At 36.4% G+C, this 21977-nt stretch overlaps 1 protein-coding gene across 1 annotated transcript in view; it reads left to right on the top strand.

The window, feature by feature from the left end:
• The window catches only part of LOC122816166 (protein disulfide-isomerase A2-like), a 209249-nt gene extending 187519 nt beyond the window's left edge, over positions 1-21730 (top strand). The window contains exons 10-11 of the mRNA XM_044088919.1: positions 13694-13783; positions 21456-21730. Of these exons, the coding sequence (XP_043944854.1) occupies positions 13694-13783; positions 21456-21539 (174 nt within the window). The 3' untranslated portion in view covers positions 21540-21730. The remainder of the gene's footprint in view (positions 1-13693; positions 13784-21455) is intronic.
• Positions 21731-21977: the final 247 nt, after the last annotated feature.

Below are 21977 nucleotides of genomic sequence, written 5' to 3'. Positions count from 1 at the left end.
CAGTTCCTTGCATTTTCGTCAGTTTGACTTCATCAGATGCAGAATGGAAGTGGAGCGTCATGTTGTTACAATATATACTCCCTGTAAATACTACCCCACCAATTGAAAAGGCAATTTGATTAAAAAAATGTTTGTAAAAGAAGTGTATATAATGCAAAAATGACAGCTTTAAAATTCTAAAAAACACATTTACAACATATATATGTACAATAAAAAAATGTTCACACCACCAAACATGATAATAATAAATATGAAATAGATTTTATAAAACTAAAACTCTTAATATACCAACTGATTTATGGGGAGGACCTTGGGAGACCCGAATAGAATACAGGGAAGTCTATTCATAGGTTCATAGGTTCATAGGTAGGTACTAGGCTATCAGCCCAAGGGCCTACGTAAGCCTAGACAGCAAGGTACCATAGCTTACACCACCCAAGAAAGTTATTTTCCTGTGCCACTGTCCAGCAGAGACACAGAAGTGATCCCTGGGGTGTATTTCCTATTCCCCATCCACTCATCAAGATTTTTCTTGAAGAGTGCTAATGAAGAACTTTGCTTGACATAGATGGGTAGCTTGTTCAAGAGTATGGTATGGAAGCCAATAGACCCCCCTGGTTTAAATGACATTATTTCCTTGGCCCCTGTTTTGAAATCGAGAGCAGCAAGGCAGTAAAACAGTGAAGTTGCAATTATTTTATTTTACCACTAGATGGTGGTATTCCCTACATTTTTAACTGTAACACTACAAATGGTATTAAGAGTTTCAATTTATAAATTCTATTTCACATTTATTGTTATGTTTGGTGTTGTGAAAAATATTTTATTGTACATATATATATATATATATATATATATATATATATATATGTGTGTGTGTGTGTGTGTGTGTGTGTGTTGTAAATGTGTTTTTTAGAATTTTAAAGCTATTTTTGCATTATATATACTTTTCTTACGAACAGTTTTTTAATTGGACTGCCTTTTCTATTGGTGGGGTAGTATTTACAGGGAGTATATATTGCAGCAACATGACGCTCCACTTCCATTCTGCATCTGATGAAGTCAAACTGATGAAAATGCAAGGAACTGTTTTAGTGTTAATGTGCTTTGTATGTAAGCTTACCTTCTGTGACATCAAATAAACTGGATTTCAGATTTGTTGGCAGTCTTCTGATGCCTTTGTTTTGGTTATATTCTTATACATCCTATTCTAGCACAAACCTATTTCTTAAGTTAAAAAGAAGAGTTGAGTGATGATTCATAGTATTTCTTTGATATTTTTACAGTAATCTCATCCGATCCTAGAACGAATTATATGTAAGCTGTTTTATTCTTTCATTAAGTGGCTTTAATTCGAATTCTGGGGTGGAGATGTTTGAAATGTTTTCTGGCACTGTTGTATTATCAGAGTTCTGCTGGTATAGATTAGCGTAATGAACCATAACACAAAATCCCTGGCAGACTGTATCAGGGTCTGAGTTCAAAATCAGTGTTATACAGACCTCTCAAATGTTCTAATTTTGGAGGAAAATTCCTATCTTCTGGCCTCATTTACCCCTACAGGCTCTTCATGTTGTTGGCAGTATGGTCCTATTTTCAGGATTTATTTATTCCTTCATATAATTTTCTGAATCTCCCTTATCAGATAAGTTTTTTGAAGTTGTTTAGTACATAGAAAACACACTACATGAGCAAACTTCTATTAACCAAAAACAGTGGTCAAAACAAGGTTGATGCAAAAACCAGCAATGAAATCCCCAGCCAAAACTGTTCTCACTGGAAAAGTAAAAGAATATGCTCTACAAATAATCCAACATTTTTTTTTTACATTTTCATCCTATGCAAAAGCACTGCATCAGAATAAAATATTTAAAAACTTCATACCTTAAATAACCACCTGTACTGATAATGTGATCAAAAGTATCATGGGATGCTTTCCAATAAAAACATATTGAAACATACAAATATCAAACCACCCTAAAATTCCATACAAACAACAATAAACACATAAATTAAAAATAAAAGTCACCAGTTGTTTCATGAAACTCTGTCAGTCTTCATGTTTAAAACATTACTTAAAGAAATACAGGTCTATATTAGAACACTTCAAATGTTCTAATATCGACCCCTATTCAGCGAAAGCTGAAAATATCGAAGCAACAGAAAAACAATTTTTTTCCAGGGAAAGAATTTGGTTGTCCGTTTCTGTTGCTTCAATATTTTCAGTGCTGTGGTGGAAAGTTACGGGTCTGGTTCAGGTAAGTGTGCAATTGAGTGAGGGTTAGGTTAGTTAGGGTTAGGGTGCGGGTTAGGTATGTGTGCGATTGTGTGGACGTGAGGGTTAGGGCGAGTTAGGTGAGTTAGGGTTAGGGTGCAGGTTAGGTATGTGTGCGATTGTGTGGACGTGAGGGTTAGGGTGGATTAGGTGAGTTAGGGTTAGGGCGCGCTTTAGGTATGTGTGTGATTGTGATGGACGTTAGGGTTTGGGTTAAGGTACGTGGATAGTTAGTGTTGTGTGTATAATTTAGTGTAGGGTTAGGTGTAAGATTTTAGGTGTATGTGTGTGATTGCTGTTTGTTTGGTGTGCTTGTGTTGTGTGTACGTATTTTGTTCTGTATGTTCGATGTTTTCAGCTTTCGCTGAATTGGGGTCGATATTAGAACATTAGAAGTTTTGAAACTTCGGTGTTCTAATATAGACCAAAGAAATACTATTATTGAGACCTCGTAAACATGGACAGATAATTCCATTTGCCATTTGAGTTCTGTGTATCACAAAGTGTTTTCTCACCAACTATCATTAGGATGCTTTTGTACTTTTTCTAAAAACAATTGTTTAAAATTTTTACACATAATAGAAATCTTATACAGCACATAATTAGTGTCCTTTTTTTAAATACTGTATACAAGCTTGTAAATTATCTTAAATAAACTCTGTTCTATCTTTCCTATATAGAAAGCTTCACAAGAAATGCATTTAGCCATATAAACTGTACCAGTGAACCTACAATTGAAGTGTTCATGGCATGGGCGTTGTAAAGATTCATCATTCCCTGGAATCAAAATGTAAGGTCCTTTGTGGATATAACAACAACCTTTATAATCTCCACATTTAAATATTTCTTTAGTGAGTTTTTAAAAGCTTACCTTTATGCATCCTTTTTATCATATTATTTTTAAAAACAATAATAGGCTCATTGTTTAATTTCTGTGCCAGCTGTTCAGTACTAATGGCTAACTTAAAATTCTTAATTTAAATAAGTCTAATTTAAAAGTGATTGCATTTAAATTATTGTTGTTTAAATTTATTTTGGGTTGTAAACATCTTGTGATTTTAAAATTGCAAGGAATTTTGAATCTCAATGTTCAACTACCTCCTTAGATGTGGAAACCAACAAATTATAAAGATAATCCGTATCTCCTAATATTTTGTGTAAATATTCAACCTCATTAAAAAGCTTCTCATCATCGGATACAATTTTAGAAAAACAACTTGTCAGTTGGAAAAAGCAGATTTACAATATATAATGAATACAAAACATCTTTCCTGTATTGTTTTTTAAAAATAAGAACATAAAAGAATGCTTGAAGGCGAGCTTTTTAAAAATATTACTAAAGGAATGTAAAGGTGGTTGTTATAGCTACAAAGGACCTTATATTTCAGTTCCAGGGTATGGTACATCTTTACCATGTCCTGGACACTTCAACTGTAGGACCAGTGGTATAGTTTGTATGACTAAATGTCTTTATTGTGAAGCTTTTTTTATAGAGGAAAGACCCAGCAGAACTTATTTAAGAGAATTTATCAGCATGGTACAGTATTTTTAAAAGGACATTAATAATATACTTTACAAGCATTCCATTTTCTTTACAAAATTATTTTTGTTCTTTTTGTTTATTTATTAGCTTAGTTGTGGTTATTTCCCATCTGTTTTTGGTTTAGTGTTTTAAACATGAAGGTTGCCAAAGTTTCATAAAACAATTGGTGACTTTTATTTTTATTTTTTATGCTTGTTTATTTTTATATGTATTTATGTGTGTATTACATGATTTTTGATCATGTGACCAGTAGAGAATGGTATTTAAGGTAAAAAGTGTTTAAACATTTTTTTGTAGGAAGAAAGCATTAAATAAAATATTTTTGGATTATTTCTGAAGCGTGCTCCTTTACCTGATCCAATGGGAGCAGTTTTGGCTGGTGCTTATATTTGCCAAAATACTAGTGGCAACAATAATTTAGAGAAAGGGGACACAAACATCTTACACCCCCCCCCCCCTTTTCTGAAGCAAAAATAGATGCCCTTGTGTGGTGGAATTTTATATTTTCTTATATTTTTTCTAATATTTTGTCAATCTCTTTTTTTAAACACGTGTTTCTGAATAGTATCCCACATTCATTCTCAAAGTGGGAAGAGTTGTGTAATATCTAAGATTCAAATTTTAGGCTAATTTGATGTCCAGAGTTTTAGCTGGATGGATCTACTTTTCAAGGGTCTTAACATAGTAACCCTCCCACCATACCTATTATCCACAGAGCACAATCATAAAGTTTCCCTTATAAACAAACACATTCAAAAACTGAGAAAACTAATAACCTCATGCATATCAAAACTAGCCCTAAGTGGAGACTTCCACCCCAACCCTGGCCCTACCATCTCCAACCCCAATCCTCATAATCAGTCTAGAAACCACAATGTCTCCCATATTACAGCCAATAGAAAGCCAAGTGACTTCCATCTACTAAGCCTACATATTAGAAGTATATCCAACAAAGTCCATGAACTCCATGCCACCATAGACTTGTACTCCCCAGATATAGTCATCATGACAGAAACCTGGCTAAAACCTCACATTACCAGTGAGCAAATACTCCCTACAGGTTATGGCATACTAAGAGTAGACTGGCTAAACAAGAAAGGAGGCAGTGTAGCTATAATATTTAAACAGCATCTAAACATCCAGATCTTAAAATCATCAGCTCCACAAATAAGCAATGAAGAAATAATATATACCAACCTCAAAATAAACCAAAACAAAACCAACAACATAATTGGATGCTACTTCCCACCTGGCCAAAACATCCCTCCACTAGAAAACCTCCTGAGCTGGTCTACCCACCATCTCCCCCAAGAAACTATAATTTTAGGTGATTTCAATATTGACTGGCAATCCTGTTCTGGCAACCATCCAACCCATCATGTAAACCTTCATGGCTTCACCCAACTAGTCCAGTCGCCAACCAGGATAAATAAAAACTCCAGCAAGCACACTACCCTGGATTGGATACTAGTCAGTAAGAGCCCCCAGTCATATATAACAGGCTGCTTATCAGATAGCCTCAGTGATCACTCCCCAACATTCCTACTCAAAAAATACCTATACCAAGCTAAACCAGTCATCTACCATCAAATATGTAAAAAACTAAACTTTAACCCACTCATATTCATCTCATCCCTCAAAGAATGTAACTGGCATCCTCTAAAGTACCTCAGTCTTGATGACGCAGTTGAATTTTTTAATACTACCTTTCTGAGCATCCTTAATTACCATGCCCCCATAAGACTTTCCAGAACCAAAGCACAACCCTCGCCATGGCTACAGAAAACCACTAAGTCAGAAATGAAAAACAGGGATAAAGCCTGGGAGCACTGGCGCAAAACCAAAACCCCCTCAACTAGACAGAAATTCCTAGAACTACGCAATAGAGTCAAAAAGCTAATACAACAGGACAAATTCCAATACTACCAGTCTGCCTTAGACTCCTCCCAACACAGCTCCAAACAATTCTGGTCCTCCATAAACTCCATCCTCCATCCAGGTAAAGTCAGTATCCCTCACTCCTCAGAAAATATTGCTACCTCATTCAACACACACTTCACACAAACCATACTATCACTAGCTAAATAACACAACCCCCATCCCCTCCAACCCACACCTTCAACTAGTAATCTCCCCACTGCCTTCTCTTTTTCTCCTGTACCTACCTCCAACATAAAAAAACTCTTAACTAAACTTAAGCCCACCAAATTAGCAGCAGACTACCTCCCAAGTGAATACCTACAAATCGCAGCTGATGCTCTGGCCTACCCAGTATCCATCTTGATTAACCAATCTCTGTCAGAAAGTTACGTTCTCACACTGTGGAAAGTATCACATATAATTCCCCTCCACAAAGGCAGACCCTCCACAGAACTAACCAATTACTGCCCCATAGCTATTTCTCTCTCCACTCTCCAAAATACTAGAGAGATGCCTACACTTTCAGGTCTCAGACTACCTCCTTGCTAACAACCTCCTTTCCAATACTCAGCATGGTTTCCGACCAAACCATAGCACCACCACTGACTTACTCTCCTTTACTAACACTATCTTTCAGCATAAAAACAATGGCTATCTCTCCTCTGCTACTTTCCTAGACCTATCTAAAGCATTTGACATGGTCCCACACAAACAACTTATCTCTGTCCTCAATAACCTATCCTTCTCACAATCAGTCACCAACTGGTTTCAGAATTACCTGTCTGACTGCCAACAATCTGTTGTATGGCAGAATGACATATCTCTCCAACTACCTGTCTCCATAGGGGTTCCCCAAGGATCCATCCTTGGACCCCTACTCTTCTCTGTTTTCACCAATAATCTAGCCTCTGCCACCAAACATGGCACACTCATACAATACGCAGATGACTCAACCATCATCTGCTCAGCCCAGTCCCTACCCAAACTGCAAAAAGTCACACAGGAAGCCTTTTCCTCTGTTGAAACTTGGTTATTAGATGCCCAATTAATACTCAACCCAAACAAAACTAAATTACTTGTCTTCCAACCCACCAAACATACTCAAAACAACTCTCACTTTAACATCACAGCAAAAGACAACACCACTATATACCCAACTGAACACACCAAATTGCTAGGAGTGGAAATAGACAATAAACTAAAATTTGACATTCACATATCCATGACCATAAAAAAAGTCCACAAAAAACTACGAGCGTTATACAGAAATAAGCAACTTCTCATCAAAGCAGCAAAGATTTCAATAGCAAATTCCCACCTTATCTCCACCCTACTTTATGCCTCTCCAATATATACCAACCTAAGGCAATGCGATCTAAACAAGCTAGAGACCTGCTACAACAAAATCGCCAAATTCGTCACAGGGACATCCTACCATAGTCACCTGTCTCTCACTTGCTGAACTGTGCTGGCTTGAACTCCCTCACCTCCTTCAATGGTATCAACACTCACTCACCCACAAACTAGTAAACCATCCACTAAATGTCCCATCCCTCCAGAATCTACTCCAACCCTATCGCACCACCAGACCACTAAGATCCAGCAACAAAATTCACTTGCAGATCACTAAAGCCAATAACTCTGCTGGTGAAGCATTGTTTTCTTGCACCATAGCCAAATTATGGAACTCCCTCCCACAATTACCTCCATACCATCATGCACCCACTTCAAAAATTTACTAAAAGCGCACCTAAAAACATGCTGGCTATGCCCTTGCAACTCCCACTCTAAAATCACCCACCCCATCCAACCACTACCTTTCTTTCCACTCCACTAACTACCTTGATTACAGCAAGCTCAGATGCTCATAAGCCTAGTACTTATTATACAGCAGGAACTTCTTCTTGTAACATTTGTTAATGTCTGTTATGTACTTCACAGATAAAGATTATAGTTGTCTACTGCTGTACTATGTTCTTCATCTGTAAATATGTTGTAAGTAATTGCTATGTTAAATTGTTAATCGCTATGTAATCCAATGTAACTACTGTCTGTTTATTTTAACTGTGGAGCTTTTCTCCCCAGGCCTCCACTGAAAATGGACCTACGTCCAGTCGGACACTCCCGGTCAACAAATGTAAATAAATAATAAATAAATAAATACATTGTTCTTATTTTCCTTGTCTGCAGATTGAGGGAATCGTAGTGCTATTATATATTTTGTCTAGCTTTAAATGCACAAAAATGTAATTTCTTTTAACACAAAATAGATACCTAGGTAAGTACAATGCAGTCTGTCTTTAGACCATTACAGGTCTAGCAAATAGTCCATATTCAAAAGTTCTTCCGGCCCCAACAATGCTAATATAAGATAGACCAAGGAAAATTTTGAGGCTGCCCATTTCATTGTCTGTGTTTATGTTGAAGTTGACAAGGCTGCTACTTTGTTTGATATGTAATAGAAGTTTGCTGCATAGGTAGAGATATGGGGGATATGTTGGGATATGAGTCAACCATGCCAACATTCATCTTTTGATGAAGGTTTAGTCACTTTCTTATTTATCTTTTGGTAAAGGTTTAGTTCCTTTAACCAGGCATTTGAGGAATCATTTACTCTATGCAAGAATACAAGGTCAAACATGATCAGATCTTTCATGACTAAAAGCTTAGGCACAGACCTCCATGAAGGAATGTAAAAGAGGTTGAGTACAGAGATAAGGCTGTCAGTACATCTTGATAGCTATGATTTTTGAGGTTACTGTTCTTTTTAATTAGGAACCTCTGAGGGCTCTCCACATGAGTGATATGTTTACATAAATACGTGCAGGAAGGTGCAACATATTCAATAATGCATCTGATGAGATATGAGTAAAGGGGGCTTAAAACATCTTTGGATTAGAAGGGGATGCCTTTGGAAATTAGATGAGAACGATACAAGGTTTTCTGAACTAGTGCTGAGATATGATGGTCAAAAGATTAGGAATTATCAACAAGAGTGCCTAAAATCCTCTACAACAGTGTTTGCTTAGAAAGGTGTTTCACCTATATTTATTGCATTTGTTTACCTGGATAGTCTGACTGGACAGAAGGCTACCACTTTTCAGTGGAGCCACATGGAGAAGACCCCCCCCAAATTCCAGCATTACATAGCAAACATAGTTAAGAGATACAAGTAATTGACAAATAACAATAAATAAACAGAATATCATTAATTAACAGCAGCGTCATGAAATGAGCTATGAAACTTTTTCCGGGGAGAAAAGTTGTGGAAAATAACATTACATAAAGAATGTAGAAAGCAGAAGTATACAAGTAATCAACAAATATACATTTAAACAGAATATAATTAGTTAAAATCAGCAGCATCTAAAGAACCATGAAACATATTTGGAAACGAACTTGGTAGATGGAAAGAAAGAAGGAAATTGAGGATTAGTATTAAGAGGGGAGAAAGAATGTTTTAGGACAGGCAGAAGAAAGAAGAGGGACAGGTAGAGGACAATGAGGAGATTAGGAGTATAGGGCTTGGAAAGAATAAGAGAATGTAAGGGATGGGACAGTTATCATTGAGGAGTTAATCACCAGAACCCGTAACTTAGAAATCTTATTGCATGTAGAGAGCCAGATATTTTTTAGATATTTTCTTGTTTGCACCTTAAAAGAGTTGATATTTACTGCGTTTTAGAGTGAGAGGAAAGGAGTTCCAAATTTTGACCAGGAAAGAGGAATACAGAATCACCAGCTGAGTTTAAAGCTTTTGTAACAGTTAAATGCATTTTGCCAGTGGATCTTTACTTGGGTTATAAAGTTGGGAATACTTTTCAAACTATGGCATTTGTCTGGATGATAGATGAGTTTATGGGCAGTGACTAGTTGGGAATGTAAGGTAATGTCTTAGCTATAACCACTGAAGTTTTTTTAACGTCAGACAATGATGTGTGCTATAATGATGATTGGCAGCAAAGTTTGCCCCATTATTATAGCGTTGTTCCAAGAGTGAGAGTTGAGTAAATTGTAGGTTAATCAAAATGTGAGCAGCATAAAGTAGTGCAGGGACTGAACAATGTTTTTTCTGGTATTATCTGTGAGGTATTGCTTGATTCTAGAGAGCACATGTAGCTTTTGATGGGTGTTTTTCGCTGCTTCATTTATGTAACAATCAAATTTTAAGCTTTTGTCAATAGTGACTCCTAGAAGCTTAGTTTGACTTACTAATTCTATGTTGGTGTTGTTAGAGGATTTGATTTAGAAACAATTATTTTGTAGTAAGCTGAATGATTTGGGGTAAATACGATCAGTTTATACAGGGTTAAGAACCACATGGATATTAGACAGCCAGACTTCTATATTGGAAAAAGACTCTTGGGTGAGTTGTTTTACTTTATCTATGCTTTTAGCAAAATTTTATTATAGTGGCTTGTTTCAAAGCTAGGTGGAGCTCATGAGTAAATTTATTGAACAACAGGGGGCCCAAAATGGATTCACTGTAATGGGAAGGAAAGAGATGTCATTTTGTCATTTTACTGCTTATTGCTTATTTGCGAAGCAGGCTAGTTTTTGAATCAGTTTGCCATTGGATATCATGTTAGAAGCTTTGGATATATCTATATGCTAAGGGAAATTGTTCCATTTATCAAAATTAAGTCTACTACATTCTTTATATTTAATTTGAGACTATTGTCCTCACACCAGTTATTAATATGGTCAAACCCATGTAGGAGCAATTGTGAGTCAGTGGAAGCTATAATATTAAAGTCAAACATACAGTCATCTACAAATGTAGATAACCATATTGGCCTGACTATTGGCCTGAAGGTCTGAGAAATAGACACCAAATAGGAGAGGGCTCTGTGGTACACCCTGATAACTTTTTTGCTTTCAGATGTGGCACCTGTGAATCTAACCACTTGGGTTATGTGGGACATCCAGTTTGCTATCAACTGCACAACATAAGGATTTATATTCAGATTTAATATAGGAATAGTATCAAAGGCTTTGGCCAGGACCATATATGATGTATGTACTGTGTAGCTACTATCCATTGCCTCACCAACTTTCTCAAAGAAATCACTGAAGTTTAGAAAGCAGGCTCTTCCATTGACAAAGCAATATTGTTGGGTTTTAGTTTCCTGACATGGTTGAAAAAAGATTTATAGTTATTTTTGATTTTTATTGGCTTGTTTGAGTTCATATTAATCTTTGAGCTGCATAATAAGCTTCCCTTAAGAAGAAATGCCTGTTTTATATTATACTAGGCATAGTCATAGACAATCACCTATGGTTTGATCTCCATATTCAACAAAACATAAAAAAACACAAGACACTTGGCACACTGCAGTAGAAATAAACATACCCTAACCTCTTTTTCCAAAACACCCCTGCCAAAACTTTCCTTCTACCCTTCTTGCTTTATGGTGCTCCAATTCTTACCAATTTGCAGAGCTCCTCTAGCTCCAAAATGGAACAGTGCTATAATAAAATGGCCAAGTTTGCTACCAACTCAAAAACTAGAACCACCATTGTTTGCCACTGAAGAAACTAAACTGGCTAGAATTTGCCAACTACCTATTACATGCCCAACTGCTAACACTGCACAACATGGTCTGCAAACCCTTAGCCTGCCCAGCACTAAATAACATTATTAAACCTTACTACCCAAATAGAACATTTAGGTCTATAGATAAAGAGCTTCTCTCTGTATACAATCCCTCTAAGATAGCTGGACAAAGCCTCTACTCCCACTATGTTGCTAAAGCATGGGACTCTCTTCCACTTACAGTAAGAACTACTACTACCCTACTTGCCTTTAAATCTGTATTGAAGCAACACTTGATCAATTCCTGGCTGTGCCCTTGCTCTTATCCAGATTAATCTCTTTCCCAGCTTAGTCAAGACTAAATCTCTCTGTCACTCTTTCTCCATCTGTACTTTATTACTTCTGTATTATTCTACTTGTATATCTGTAATATTGTGTCATCTTCTAATATTAATGTGTAGTTTCCATCTGCCTGATATCATTGTATTTGCTTACTTGTAACTTGTGTAATTTTTATGTTGTCTGCATAAACTTTGTACATTCTCTGTATGTAATTTTTTTATGTTTTATATATATAACATTTTTGTACACACTCTGTATGTAACTTTGATATTATCTGCATAAAGTTGGTACACTTTCTGTATGTAACTGGAGCTTTTGTCCCTGGGCCTCTGCTGAAAATGAGTTCTTTCTGATCCAGTCAGACTGTCCCAGTAAACAAATATCAAATAAATAAATATTTGTATAGCGCCACTACCAATCATTTACCTGTTTGTATCCTAAGCACCTGTTTGTGTCTAGATGTCTTAAGAACTATCTATATAATGTATCTTTGTAAAAAATGCTTTGTCATGAGTATCTAAAATTTATCTGCTTGACCTTTTCTTCCGGGGCCTCTACTGAAAATGGACTTTTCCCTTTCGGACTTTCCTGGTAAACAAAGTAAAATAATATAAATGAAGCTCTTTTCTAGTTTGATTAAGTGTGCTCCTAAGGTAAGTAAAATGAGACTACTCAAGTTAAGTAGATTCAGACTTCTTGTAAGCAGTAAGTAATTTCTTTCTTTTTGTTGTATAATTAATTTATATAGGTATTCTGATGCAGGACTTTGCTTTTAAATTTTTCATTATATTTGGCACAGATAGAGACTGCCTTCCTTATCAACACAGCTATTTAAATGGGAGTGCAAGTCAGAGGCATAGCAATGGCATTACTTATTTAGGTCGTCAAGTAACTAAAGAAGATTGTTTTTTGAGAAGTTCCCAAGTAAAGAGGCATTTTGCAGTGGAAGCACCAGTGGTCTTAAAGGAAAGGGTCACTGATTTATGGTCTAATGTAATAAAAGAAGATGACACGCAGGGGGTGTATAAGAAGTGACAATAGTTGTGATGATAAGAGCAATGGTTTTGAGACCCCTGGTATGATTAACTATTTGTAGTGAGTTATCATTTCCAGCATCAAAGAAGCACTGGGCATGCTTTCCATGGCAGTGTGAGCTAGCCAGTTTGTTGATGAATAATTGAAGTCCCCCAGTAGAAAGGTTTGGAATTTAATGGGGGGTTTCAGCTAAGGTATTATGATAGTTATCATCGTCTAAAGGGAACATAGATGGTATCTTATAATGATTTATGAAGTGATAATTAATATTTTTAGGGTGCTTTTAACATATATGAGTATAAATATGGTGCCTCAAGACATCTGTTGTGAGATGATATCATCAACAAATGTTGATGCACCCCAACAACTGCCAGTAGGTCTGAAAACATGATGGGCACTGAACCCAGAAATACAGGAAGTGCTTTCATTGCTTTGAAACCATGTCTCTGTAACTACACTTGTACGAATGTGTTCAAGTTGTTAGGGAACTTCAAGTCTGAGCATGTTTTTATTTAGACTCCTGGCATTCAGTAGTGCCACTTTAATGTGTTCCAGATTAGAATTTACTAGAGCAGAATCTCCAGAAGATGCACTGTGTCTAAAAAAGGTTAATATTGGCAGCAAAGGCTTTAGCCAGAATCTGAAAGCCTTGGTAAGAGAGGTGCAGACCACCCCTGGCAAAGCAAGAAGGCTTTTCAGGCACCAGTTTCCAAGCTGAAACCAACTGGGCCCCCTAGAATGACCCCAGCTACATAACAAGTTATTTAAGTCAATAATACTGCACAGCACAACATTTTGATAAATATTTTTATTGAGTAAAATGTTCAGATGTTTCTTATCATTGTATGTCAACCATTTAAGCATTCATTTTCTTATAGTATGATATTGTGAATGATTTAAGTAGAAAAGTCGAATACTTCAGATTTTTAAGGGCAATGCATGTGTCTTATCATTAAATAGCAGCAAAGATCTCTAATTTTGTTATTTTGACTGAAGAATTATATGTATTAATATGCAGAGAACTTTTTGCTTACACATGTAGGTTATCGATTATATTGGCAAAAGGGAATTAGAAGCATTCTCAGTATTTTTGGATAATGGTGGACAATTTCCAAAGGAAGAAGAAACGCAGGTTAGTAGGACAACTACTTATGCTTGTTTTGTTTATGTGTTAACATGAATATGATATATTTTATATATATATATATATATATATATATATATATATATATATATATATATATAAAGGCAGATGGTGCATCAGTGTGTCACAGTTATAATGTGTTAGCTCTACTGTGCCTTGTTTGCCCTGTTATTATTTTTTTTGTAATCTACTCTAGCATTCATACTAACATTCTACTATCAGCTGCTCTGCTGTTTGACTTTAGATATAAAAAAGCCTCATTTGAGTTGCATCTGAGACACAATAGTGAGCTTGTATTTAAGACTATGTGGACTCCAATACAGTATTTATTTTACTTATTTATTTATTTTTATTCTACTTTTGTTAACCGGGAAAGTCCATCTGGACACAGGTCCTTTTTCAGCGCAAACTCGGGGAGAAAAGCTCCAGATACAGTAAAGTACATGTTAGGATTTCATTACATCTATGAATACATTCCAGCATGCACTAGTCAAATATTAACATTTTGTTATCAGTGCTATATACAAGTATATTATAGACTCATTTCAGCATGGGGTAGTCAGAGTTTTACATTTTTGGGAGTAGGTTTATAAGCAGTACAATGTCAGATATTAACATCTTGTTATCAGGACTATATACAAGTATATTACAGAGTCATTTCAGCATGTAGTTGGCAGAATTTTACATTTCTGGTAGTAGGTATACATGCAGTACATTGACAGATTGAGAGTAGTACAGTATTTGGGAAAAACAGTGCAAACGTTTTTGTAGCAGTGGTGGTAGTACGGTGTATCTCCAGTACTTTGTCAGATTAGAAGTAGTAAGGTATCTGAGAGAAAAGGAACAAGATGTTTTAGTAGGAGTTCACTCAGAAAGGTCCGTGTGCTTGGGGTAGACAGGTCTTACCTGTTAACTAGAGGAAGTAATAGATGATTATTAGCAGATGAATTCATGCATTCCTGCAACAGTGCATTGGTTTGGTTTAACCTGGTGAGACACAGGAGCAGAGCTTGTTGTTTGAATAGTGGCTTTTGAGGAGTTGTTTAAATTAGAGGGGAGAGGTTGTAGCAGTGATGTGATTTGGGAGTTGATTCCAAACTTTGGCTATGGTGCAGGCAAAGAGAGACTTACCTGCATCATTTTTATGTTTGATTACATTTAAAATGTTTTGGCTACTGGATCTTAAGGTTCTGGTGGTTGTGTAGGGCTGAATTAGTTGCTGTAGTGATAGGATTTTGTTGGGCAGGTAGTACAGTTTGTGTGCTATATAGAGTTGATGAAGTATCAGCTGTTGGGGCAGCTCAAGCCAGTTGAGTTGCTTTAGGGCAAGACAATGATGAGATCTATGAGAGGCCTCAGTAGCGAACTTGGCAATCTTGTTGTAACAAGATTCCATTTTGTTGAGTTTGGAGTGGGGAAGATTTGTTATTATAGGGGCAGCATACAGTAGGATGGATAAGAGATGGGTCCTTGCAATTGTGGATTTTGTCTCCTTGGTCATGAAATGTTTGCTTCTATAAAGGAGACCCAGTTTTTTGTTTACTTTCTTGATTGTTTGGGCTATGTGAAAGTCAAATCTGAGGTTGTTGTCGATAATTTCCCCTAGCAGTTTTGTGTGTGTTGTTGGAGTGATTGTGATGTTATCTTTGGAGATTATAGTGAGATCATTGCTTTTCTGAGGTGGTCTACCAGGGCCAAATATGATTAGGTTGTTTTTTTGGGGATTAAGAAGAAGTTTTATGCTGGTGAACCATGCTTCTACTAAGGTGAAGTTTTTTTGAGTTATAGTTTGTAGTTCATTTATATTTGGGGCAGCACATATAATGGTGGTGTCGTCTGCATATTGTACTACTTTGGCAGAGATCAAGGATGCAGCTATCTGGTTTGTGAATAGGGAGAATAGTAAATGACCAAGAATGGATCCTTGAGGGACACCCATGGATACTGGTGAAAGGGAGGACAATGGTTTTGCCATAGCACTGCTTGTTGCCAACCTGATAGATAGTTGCTAAACCATGATATAGTGGAAGAGTGTATGTTAAGGGTAGCTAGTGTTTTAAGGAGCCTGCTATGGTTTACCATATTGAAGGCTTTAGATAAGTCTAAAAATATGGCAGATACGAATAGTCCCTTGTTTCTACAGTGATTGACTAAGTTGGTAAAGGACAGAAGTGCTGTGGTGGTGCTATGGGAGGGTTTAAAGCCGTGTGGAAAATGAGATAGTAGGTTATTTGTTAGGAAGTATTGCATTAGTTGAGAGTGAACTATTTTCTCCAATATTTTTGATAAAGGTGATAGAATAGCTATAGAATAGCTATTGGCTGGTTGTTGGTAAGCTCTCGGGATTTGCCTCCCTTGTGGAGTGGAATTATATGTGACACTTTCCACAAGGTGGGTACAGTGGATTCAGTTATGGACCTATTTATGAGGATGGATATAGGATAGCCTATGACATCAGCTGTTATCTTAAGGAAGTCAGCAGGGAGTTTGTCTGCAGCTAGTGTGGTTGGTTTAATTTTTTTCAGGAGTTTAGTAATAGTCTTAGTGGACACCGGGTGTAGGGAAAAGTTAGAGGAGTTGTTTTGTTCTATGATGTGGGTGTGGGTGGGATTTATTATAGGGTTGTACTATTTTGGGTGTTGGCTAGAGTTTGGATTGTTTCAGTAAAGTATCTGTTGAAATGTGTTGGGATGTTGTCGTGGTTGTTTGGTAGTTCAGGGGTAGGGGTGGTCAATTTTCCAAGGTACAGTAAATTATTTATTGTGGCCCAGAATTTCTGGGGGTTATGAGCAAATTTGTCTTACCTGGTTTTATAGTAATTGGCTTTGTCTAACTTAATGTGTTTTTTTGGCTTTGTTGCAGAGTTCTAGGTAGTGTTGTTTCGAGGAAGAGGTTTTGTGTTTATGAAATTGTGCCCAGGCTTTATCCCTAGTTTTCATTATAGTTTTTGTCTCTTTTGTTAGCGAAGAGGCATAATTAGTTTTGACTCTAATGCTTCTGGGTGGTGCATGTTCATTTAGGGATTTAAGGAAGGCTGTGTTAAAATATTGCACAGCTTCGTCTAGAGGTAGGTGAGTAAGGGGAGTCCAGTTAATGAATTTTAGTGCATTAAGTAGGCTATTAGCTATGAAGTTCTTTTTGTTCCGTATTGTCTTTAGAGTAGGGGGGAGCGGTATGGTGGGATCTATTCCTAATAAGGTAGATTACTTGGTGGTTGGTCACTTAGACTTTCTGGAAGACAGCCTGCATGTTGTATGAGATTGGGGTTTGATAGCAATATCCAGTCTAAGATGGACTGTCATTGGGATGTCTTATCAATTCTTGTGGGGTCAGAAATAATTTGAGTAAAGCCATGTAGGTTGATATGGGAGGAGAGATTGTAACTAGAGCATTCAGCCCAGTCTATATTAAAGTCTCCTAGTAGTATGGTGTCCTGTGGGAGGGAGGCAGACATCCAGAATAGCATGTTTTCCAGTGTAGCAATGTTATTGCCTGGTGGATTGTAGCCGCCTGCAATAATTATATCTTTTCTGGAATTTAGTTTTAGTTTAGCAAATATTACTTCTATATCTTTTGTTTCATGGGTGTTGCATTCAAATTGTTCCATGGTGAAATTATTTTGGAAGACTATGGCTACACCTCCACCTTTTTTCCCTATTCTATCATTACGTATAATATTATACCCAGGTGGAGTGATCTCATTACTGTGGTGTTCTTGCTTAAGCCAAGTTAATGTTAACTCCACTATCTCTGGTTTGTATAAGGCTAGTAGGGCATGTATGTCTTGAATTTTGTTGAGTATACTTCTCGCATTTATGTTTAAGAGGAGGAGAGAAGAGGCAGGCGTTTTGAATAGAGCATCTGTCTGATTTAAATTAGTTATGCTTGATGAGTTGGGACCTGGATTAGGGTGCATATCTCCACAACAGATGAGAATTTGGAGTAGGTGGAGGTGGAGTCTATTAAGTTTGTATAGTTTTCTGGTTATTTTTTGGGAGGAGTAGGGTTTAGTTTTATAAGCTGGTTTGTTATAAGAGTATAAAAGAGGTTGGGAGGAGGAGAGTTCGGATGGTGATATAGGGAAGTGTCTTAGTTTGATGGAAGTGGTTGTGGAGTCTGTTTGCCATTGAGTTGTCTTTCTCATATAAAGGCAGTGGATTAACTTTTTAGAAAAGACATCATACCCACCAGTTCCTGGGTTACACTTGTTTTCTACCTGTGGATTAGATGCCATTTCCTGCTTCTATAGTTTTGCCTGGGAATGGCTTGCAATAAGAAATTATAAATTATGCTCCCCTCTTCTGATGCCCATTGCTTTTAATAGGGTAGTAAATCATTGGCTGTGGATCATCCACAATTGGACTTTGAGTCAGTATTGTTTACAGTAATTCACTGTACATGAACTTTTTTATTATTCACATCGTCAGGCCTGACCATTTTTTCTTAGCAGTATCCTTTGTGCACATGCCAACATAAGTACCTCAAGAAAGAATGCACTGACACTAACTTGTGCAAGCCACCTATTGATATTATGCTGGTACTCAAAACCAGTCTCTCTTGTCATTTGACATCATTAGCCAGTTATTGCATTGTGGTTGATTCTTCAGACAGCTTTAGTCTTCATTTTTAGGAGGTATTTATGTCAACCAGTTTTTCATGAGGTTGTTAAATATGACGCAGTGTTTTCTGTGAAACTTCAAATCTGTGCATTTTTGTACTGACTTTACCACAAAAGACTGCTAACAAGAGTTCTTACTTAAGAAAAGTAGCTCATAAGGATTTTTATTCTCAATGTTTATATTGTTTATAAGTGCCACAAAGTACAGCTAGCTTCTGTCTTATGGTGAAAAGTTCAAAAAGACAACTAAAATAATAAAGCAGAGGAATTACAGCATACCATGGTGGTAACAGAAACCTACTTATGTTTGCACTGTCTTTTATTCTGATTGTTTCATCTTCTAGTAATCATTGTAAAAAGAAAAAAAAAAATAAGTCAATCTTTGAACTCAAAAATATAATTCTAGGAGTAGATTCTACAGTTCAAAGTTCAACGTATTATAAAAACAACTGAAAAAAAAACAAGGGGTAGTTTAGAGTTTACCATATTTAAGCACTGGTTCATATACTGTAGAACCAAACCATCTTTGTTACATTTTAAAAGCAGCTATACTCACTAATGGTCTGATATAAATCAACAAATTATTCTACAAACACCCTGCCCTAAAACAGTAATAATTAGATGAATGTTAATTTCTTGGTTTGGTAGATCAATCAAAAGGCAATAATTTCCTGTTAAAGGACAATGTTTAAAAATAATACCTAAAGTAGCAGAAGGAGGCTCATAAATTTTACACATAAACAGCAGAATTAAATCTCCTCTTATTAACTTATAACCAACAGGAAAAAAAATTACTTTCCTTATCCTAGTTTTACAGTAAAGATCCATATAACCTACCAGCAGGTTAGTAAAAAAAATGAATTCTCTCCAGACTCTTAATTTGCAGAGAGCTGTATGAACAAAATAAACCTTGATACACAACTACCAGTGTTAAGACATATGCATATAGGAAGGAAGACTACAACTGGCTGACTAGTAAACAATGCCTAATATTACTCGGAATATTGTAGTGCATACTAATACAACTGCCAGACTAGTAAAACAATGCCTATTATACAACGAACCCCCATTAATATTCCAAAACGTTGTAAATCAGAGTTATAGTAATGGAAAAAGGTCCGGTCGCCCGGACTTTTTCCATTAGTATAACTCTTTTTTTTTTTTTTTACAGCAACGGAGAACGCAAGATCTCAGTTGCTTTTTACAACCTGTCTCGCTATGTTAAGCGAGTTTAACATAGTGAGACAGCTTTTTAAAAAAGCAGTGGAGCATCTCCGTTGCTTTTTTTAAAGCTGTCTTGCTATGTTAAATCCATTTAACATAGCAAGACACTTTAAAAAGCAACAGAGATCTTGCTTTCTCCGTTGCTTTTTTCAAAACTGTCTCGCTATGTTATATGGGTTTAACCTAGCGAGACAGCTTTAAAAAAAGCAACGGAGATTCTCCGTTGCTTTTTTTAAAGCTGTCTCGCTATGTTAAACTCATTTAACATAGCGAGACAGGTTGTAAAAAGCAACAGAGATATTGCTTTCTCAGTTGCTTTTACCCACAGCTCTAATGTACTGCATAAGTATATGCATGCGCAGTACATCAAAACTGCCGCAGAATACCAGACAGCTGCAGAAGGGCAGCAAGGCGGCATTATACAATGCCATTATTTAAGAAAAGTAATTTTTTTTTTCTTAAATAATGTCATTGTATAATAGCAATAACCCACGTCTGGGTGTGGGTAATGCTGGATTTACCCACGGTTGGCTTTGTTTGGCCACTCGGGCTTCGCCCTCATGATCAAACCACACCAACTGTGGGTAAATCCAGCATTACCTACACCAAGGCGTGGGTTATTGCTATAATATTACCCAGAATATTATAGTGCATACTAAGCATGACTGAAAGGTGTTCATCAAATTTCAGTTTATCATCTGCAGAAATATCCAAGTGTTTTAACAAACTTCATCTCTGCAAGAAGTAGAACATCTATTAAGTTTCCAAAGTTTTTTTACTTTGGGAATCAAAGGATATATATGTAACATACAAATGGATATATAAGAAAAGTTGCAGGCAAGCTGTTTGCTTTCTGAATAAAAATATCTTCCAGGTGTCTGCTAAGTCTGCCCTCAGTCTTGCAGCATGGCTCAGAGATGCTGTACAACTGATGTTTGTGTCTTCCAAGACTGATTACACTCAACCTTTTAATTGGGCAAGGAGAAAACTGGATTCATTATTTAAAATTACGTTGTAAACAAAGGCATCAACTTACTATCTTCATTTAGTAGTTCTGTGATTGAGATTACACATTACTTGTCTATTGGACACATTTGCAGATTAGACATTAGTGCAAGCATGTTTACTGAAGATGCAATATTAGATGCCCCCCTCTGATTTGACTCATTGTTCATCTCAAAGGAACATCTTCTTTTTGCAAAGTTAAACAGTACATGTGATACTTAAGAATGTGTATAGATCTATACTTTTTTAAACTGTAGATATGTAATACAGAATTGTCACTTTAAGAAGCCAAACATCCCATAATGCTTAACGTCTGCCTTGCCATTTGTTACTGAGTTTGAGATGAGAGATGCAGCTGTTAGCATCCTTCTTACTGTGCTGCCATTTTCCATGTCATTAAAGTTGTTGTTTTACCTCATATGCTGGTGTTTCTTTTCATTCTTTACAATGCCAAAGAAGTTGACTGGGTTAACTATAAATATACATTGTGACAGCACATGAACCAGGATGTATGGCCTAGTACCATTTGCCTTGTATTCCATCCTGTAGGCTTTACATACAGAGCTGTGTACAGGTACATTTTATTCAGTTCTAAAGTGAAAAGCATTAAAAAACTGAAATAATGTCCACATTTCAATATCTGTGTTTCTTTCTCCCCATGAAGCAGTGTTTTTTGAGGGAGAGGGAGGAGGGAGTCATTATGCAAAAGTATATTTCTGTCATCATTCCATAGCATTCTTAAGACAACAGTGCCTCTTGTCATAACCTTAACAGATAATAACAGCCATTAAATGAATTTTTATCTTTTTCTAGGAACCTGAAGATGCTGCAAACAAAACAGAAAGGGGAGCTGATGCAGAAAGTGGCACTGGAGAAACCACAAAGGATGAACTTTAGTCATGCATAATATTCAGTATATTCTCATGCTGCAGGACTCAAAAGATAAAGCAAAACATACTAAAATAACAAAGCAAAATTATTTTGAATGCAATAAAGTTCACACAGTATTGTCACAAAGGGAGTACAAAATCACCAAATACAGTCAAGAATATCAAAGAATGTTTTTTAACTGAGAAATTAAAAGTTAACAGTAGATGAATATATGTGCTCTTAATGTTTCCTTTAAATTTTGCATACTGCTTTCTGAAAGCTCCATTAAGTTACACTGGCAAAAAAAAGTGCATAATCTATTTCTCAGCTGATTATTACCAGTGAACCCCTTAAGTCATGCAGTGTGACAGGGGTTTGATACCAGAAAGACCATCTTAAGGCTACTCTTTAAGCTGAATATTGACTCAAAGGGGAAGTCTGGTTGCCACATAATCATTTGGTATG

This window comes from Protopterus annectens, chromosome 12.part0 (genome assembly GCF_019279795.1).
Source record: "Protopterus annectens isolate FY-2018-M chromosome 12.part0, PAN1.0, whole genome shotgun sequence".
NCBI classification, from domain to species: domain Eukaryota; kingdom Metazoa; phylum Chordata; order Ceratodontiformes; family Protopteridae; genus Protopterus; species Protopterus annectens.
The sequence above is the reverse complement of the archived record's forward strand: the minus strand, read 5'-3'. Positions and strand labels throughout refer to the sequence as shown.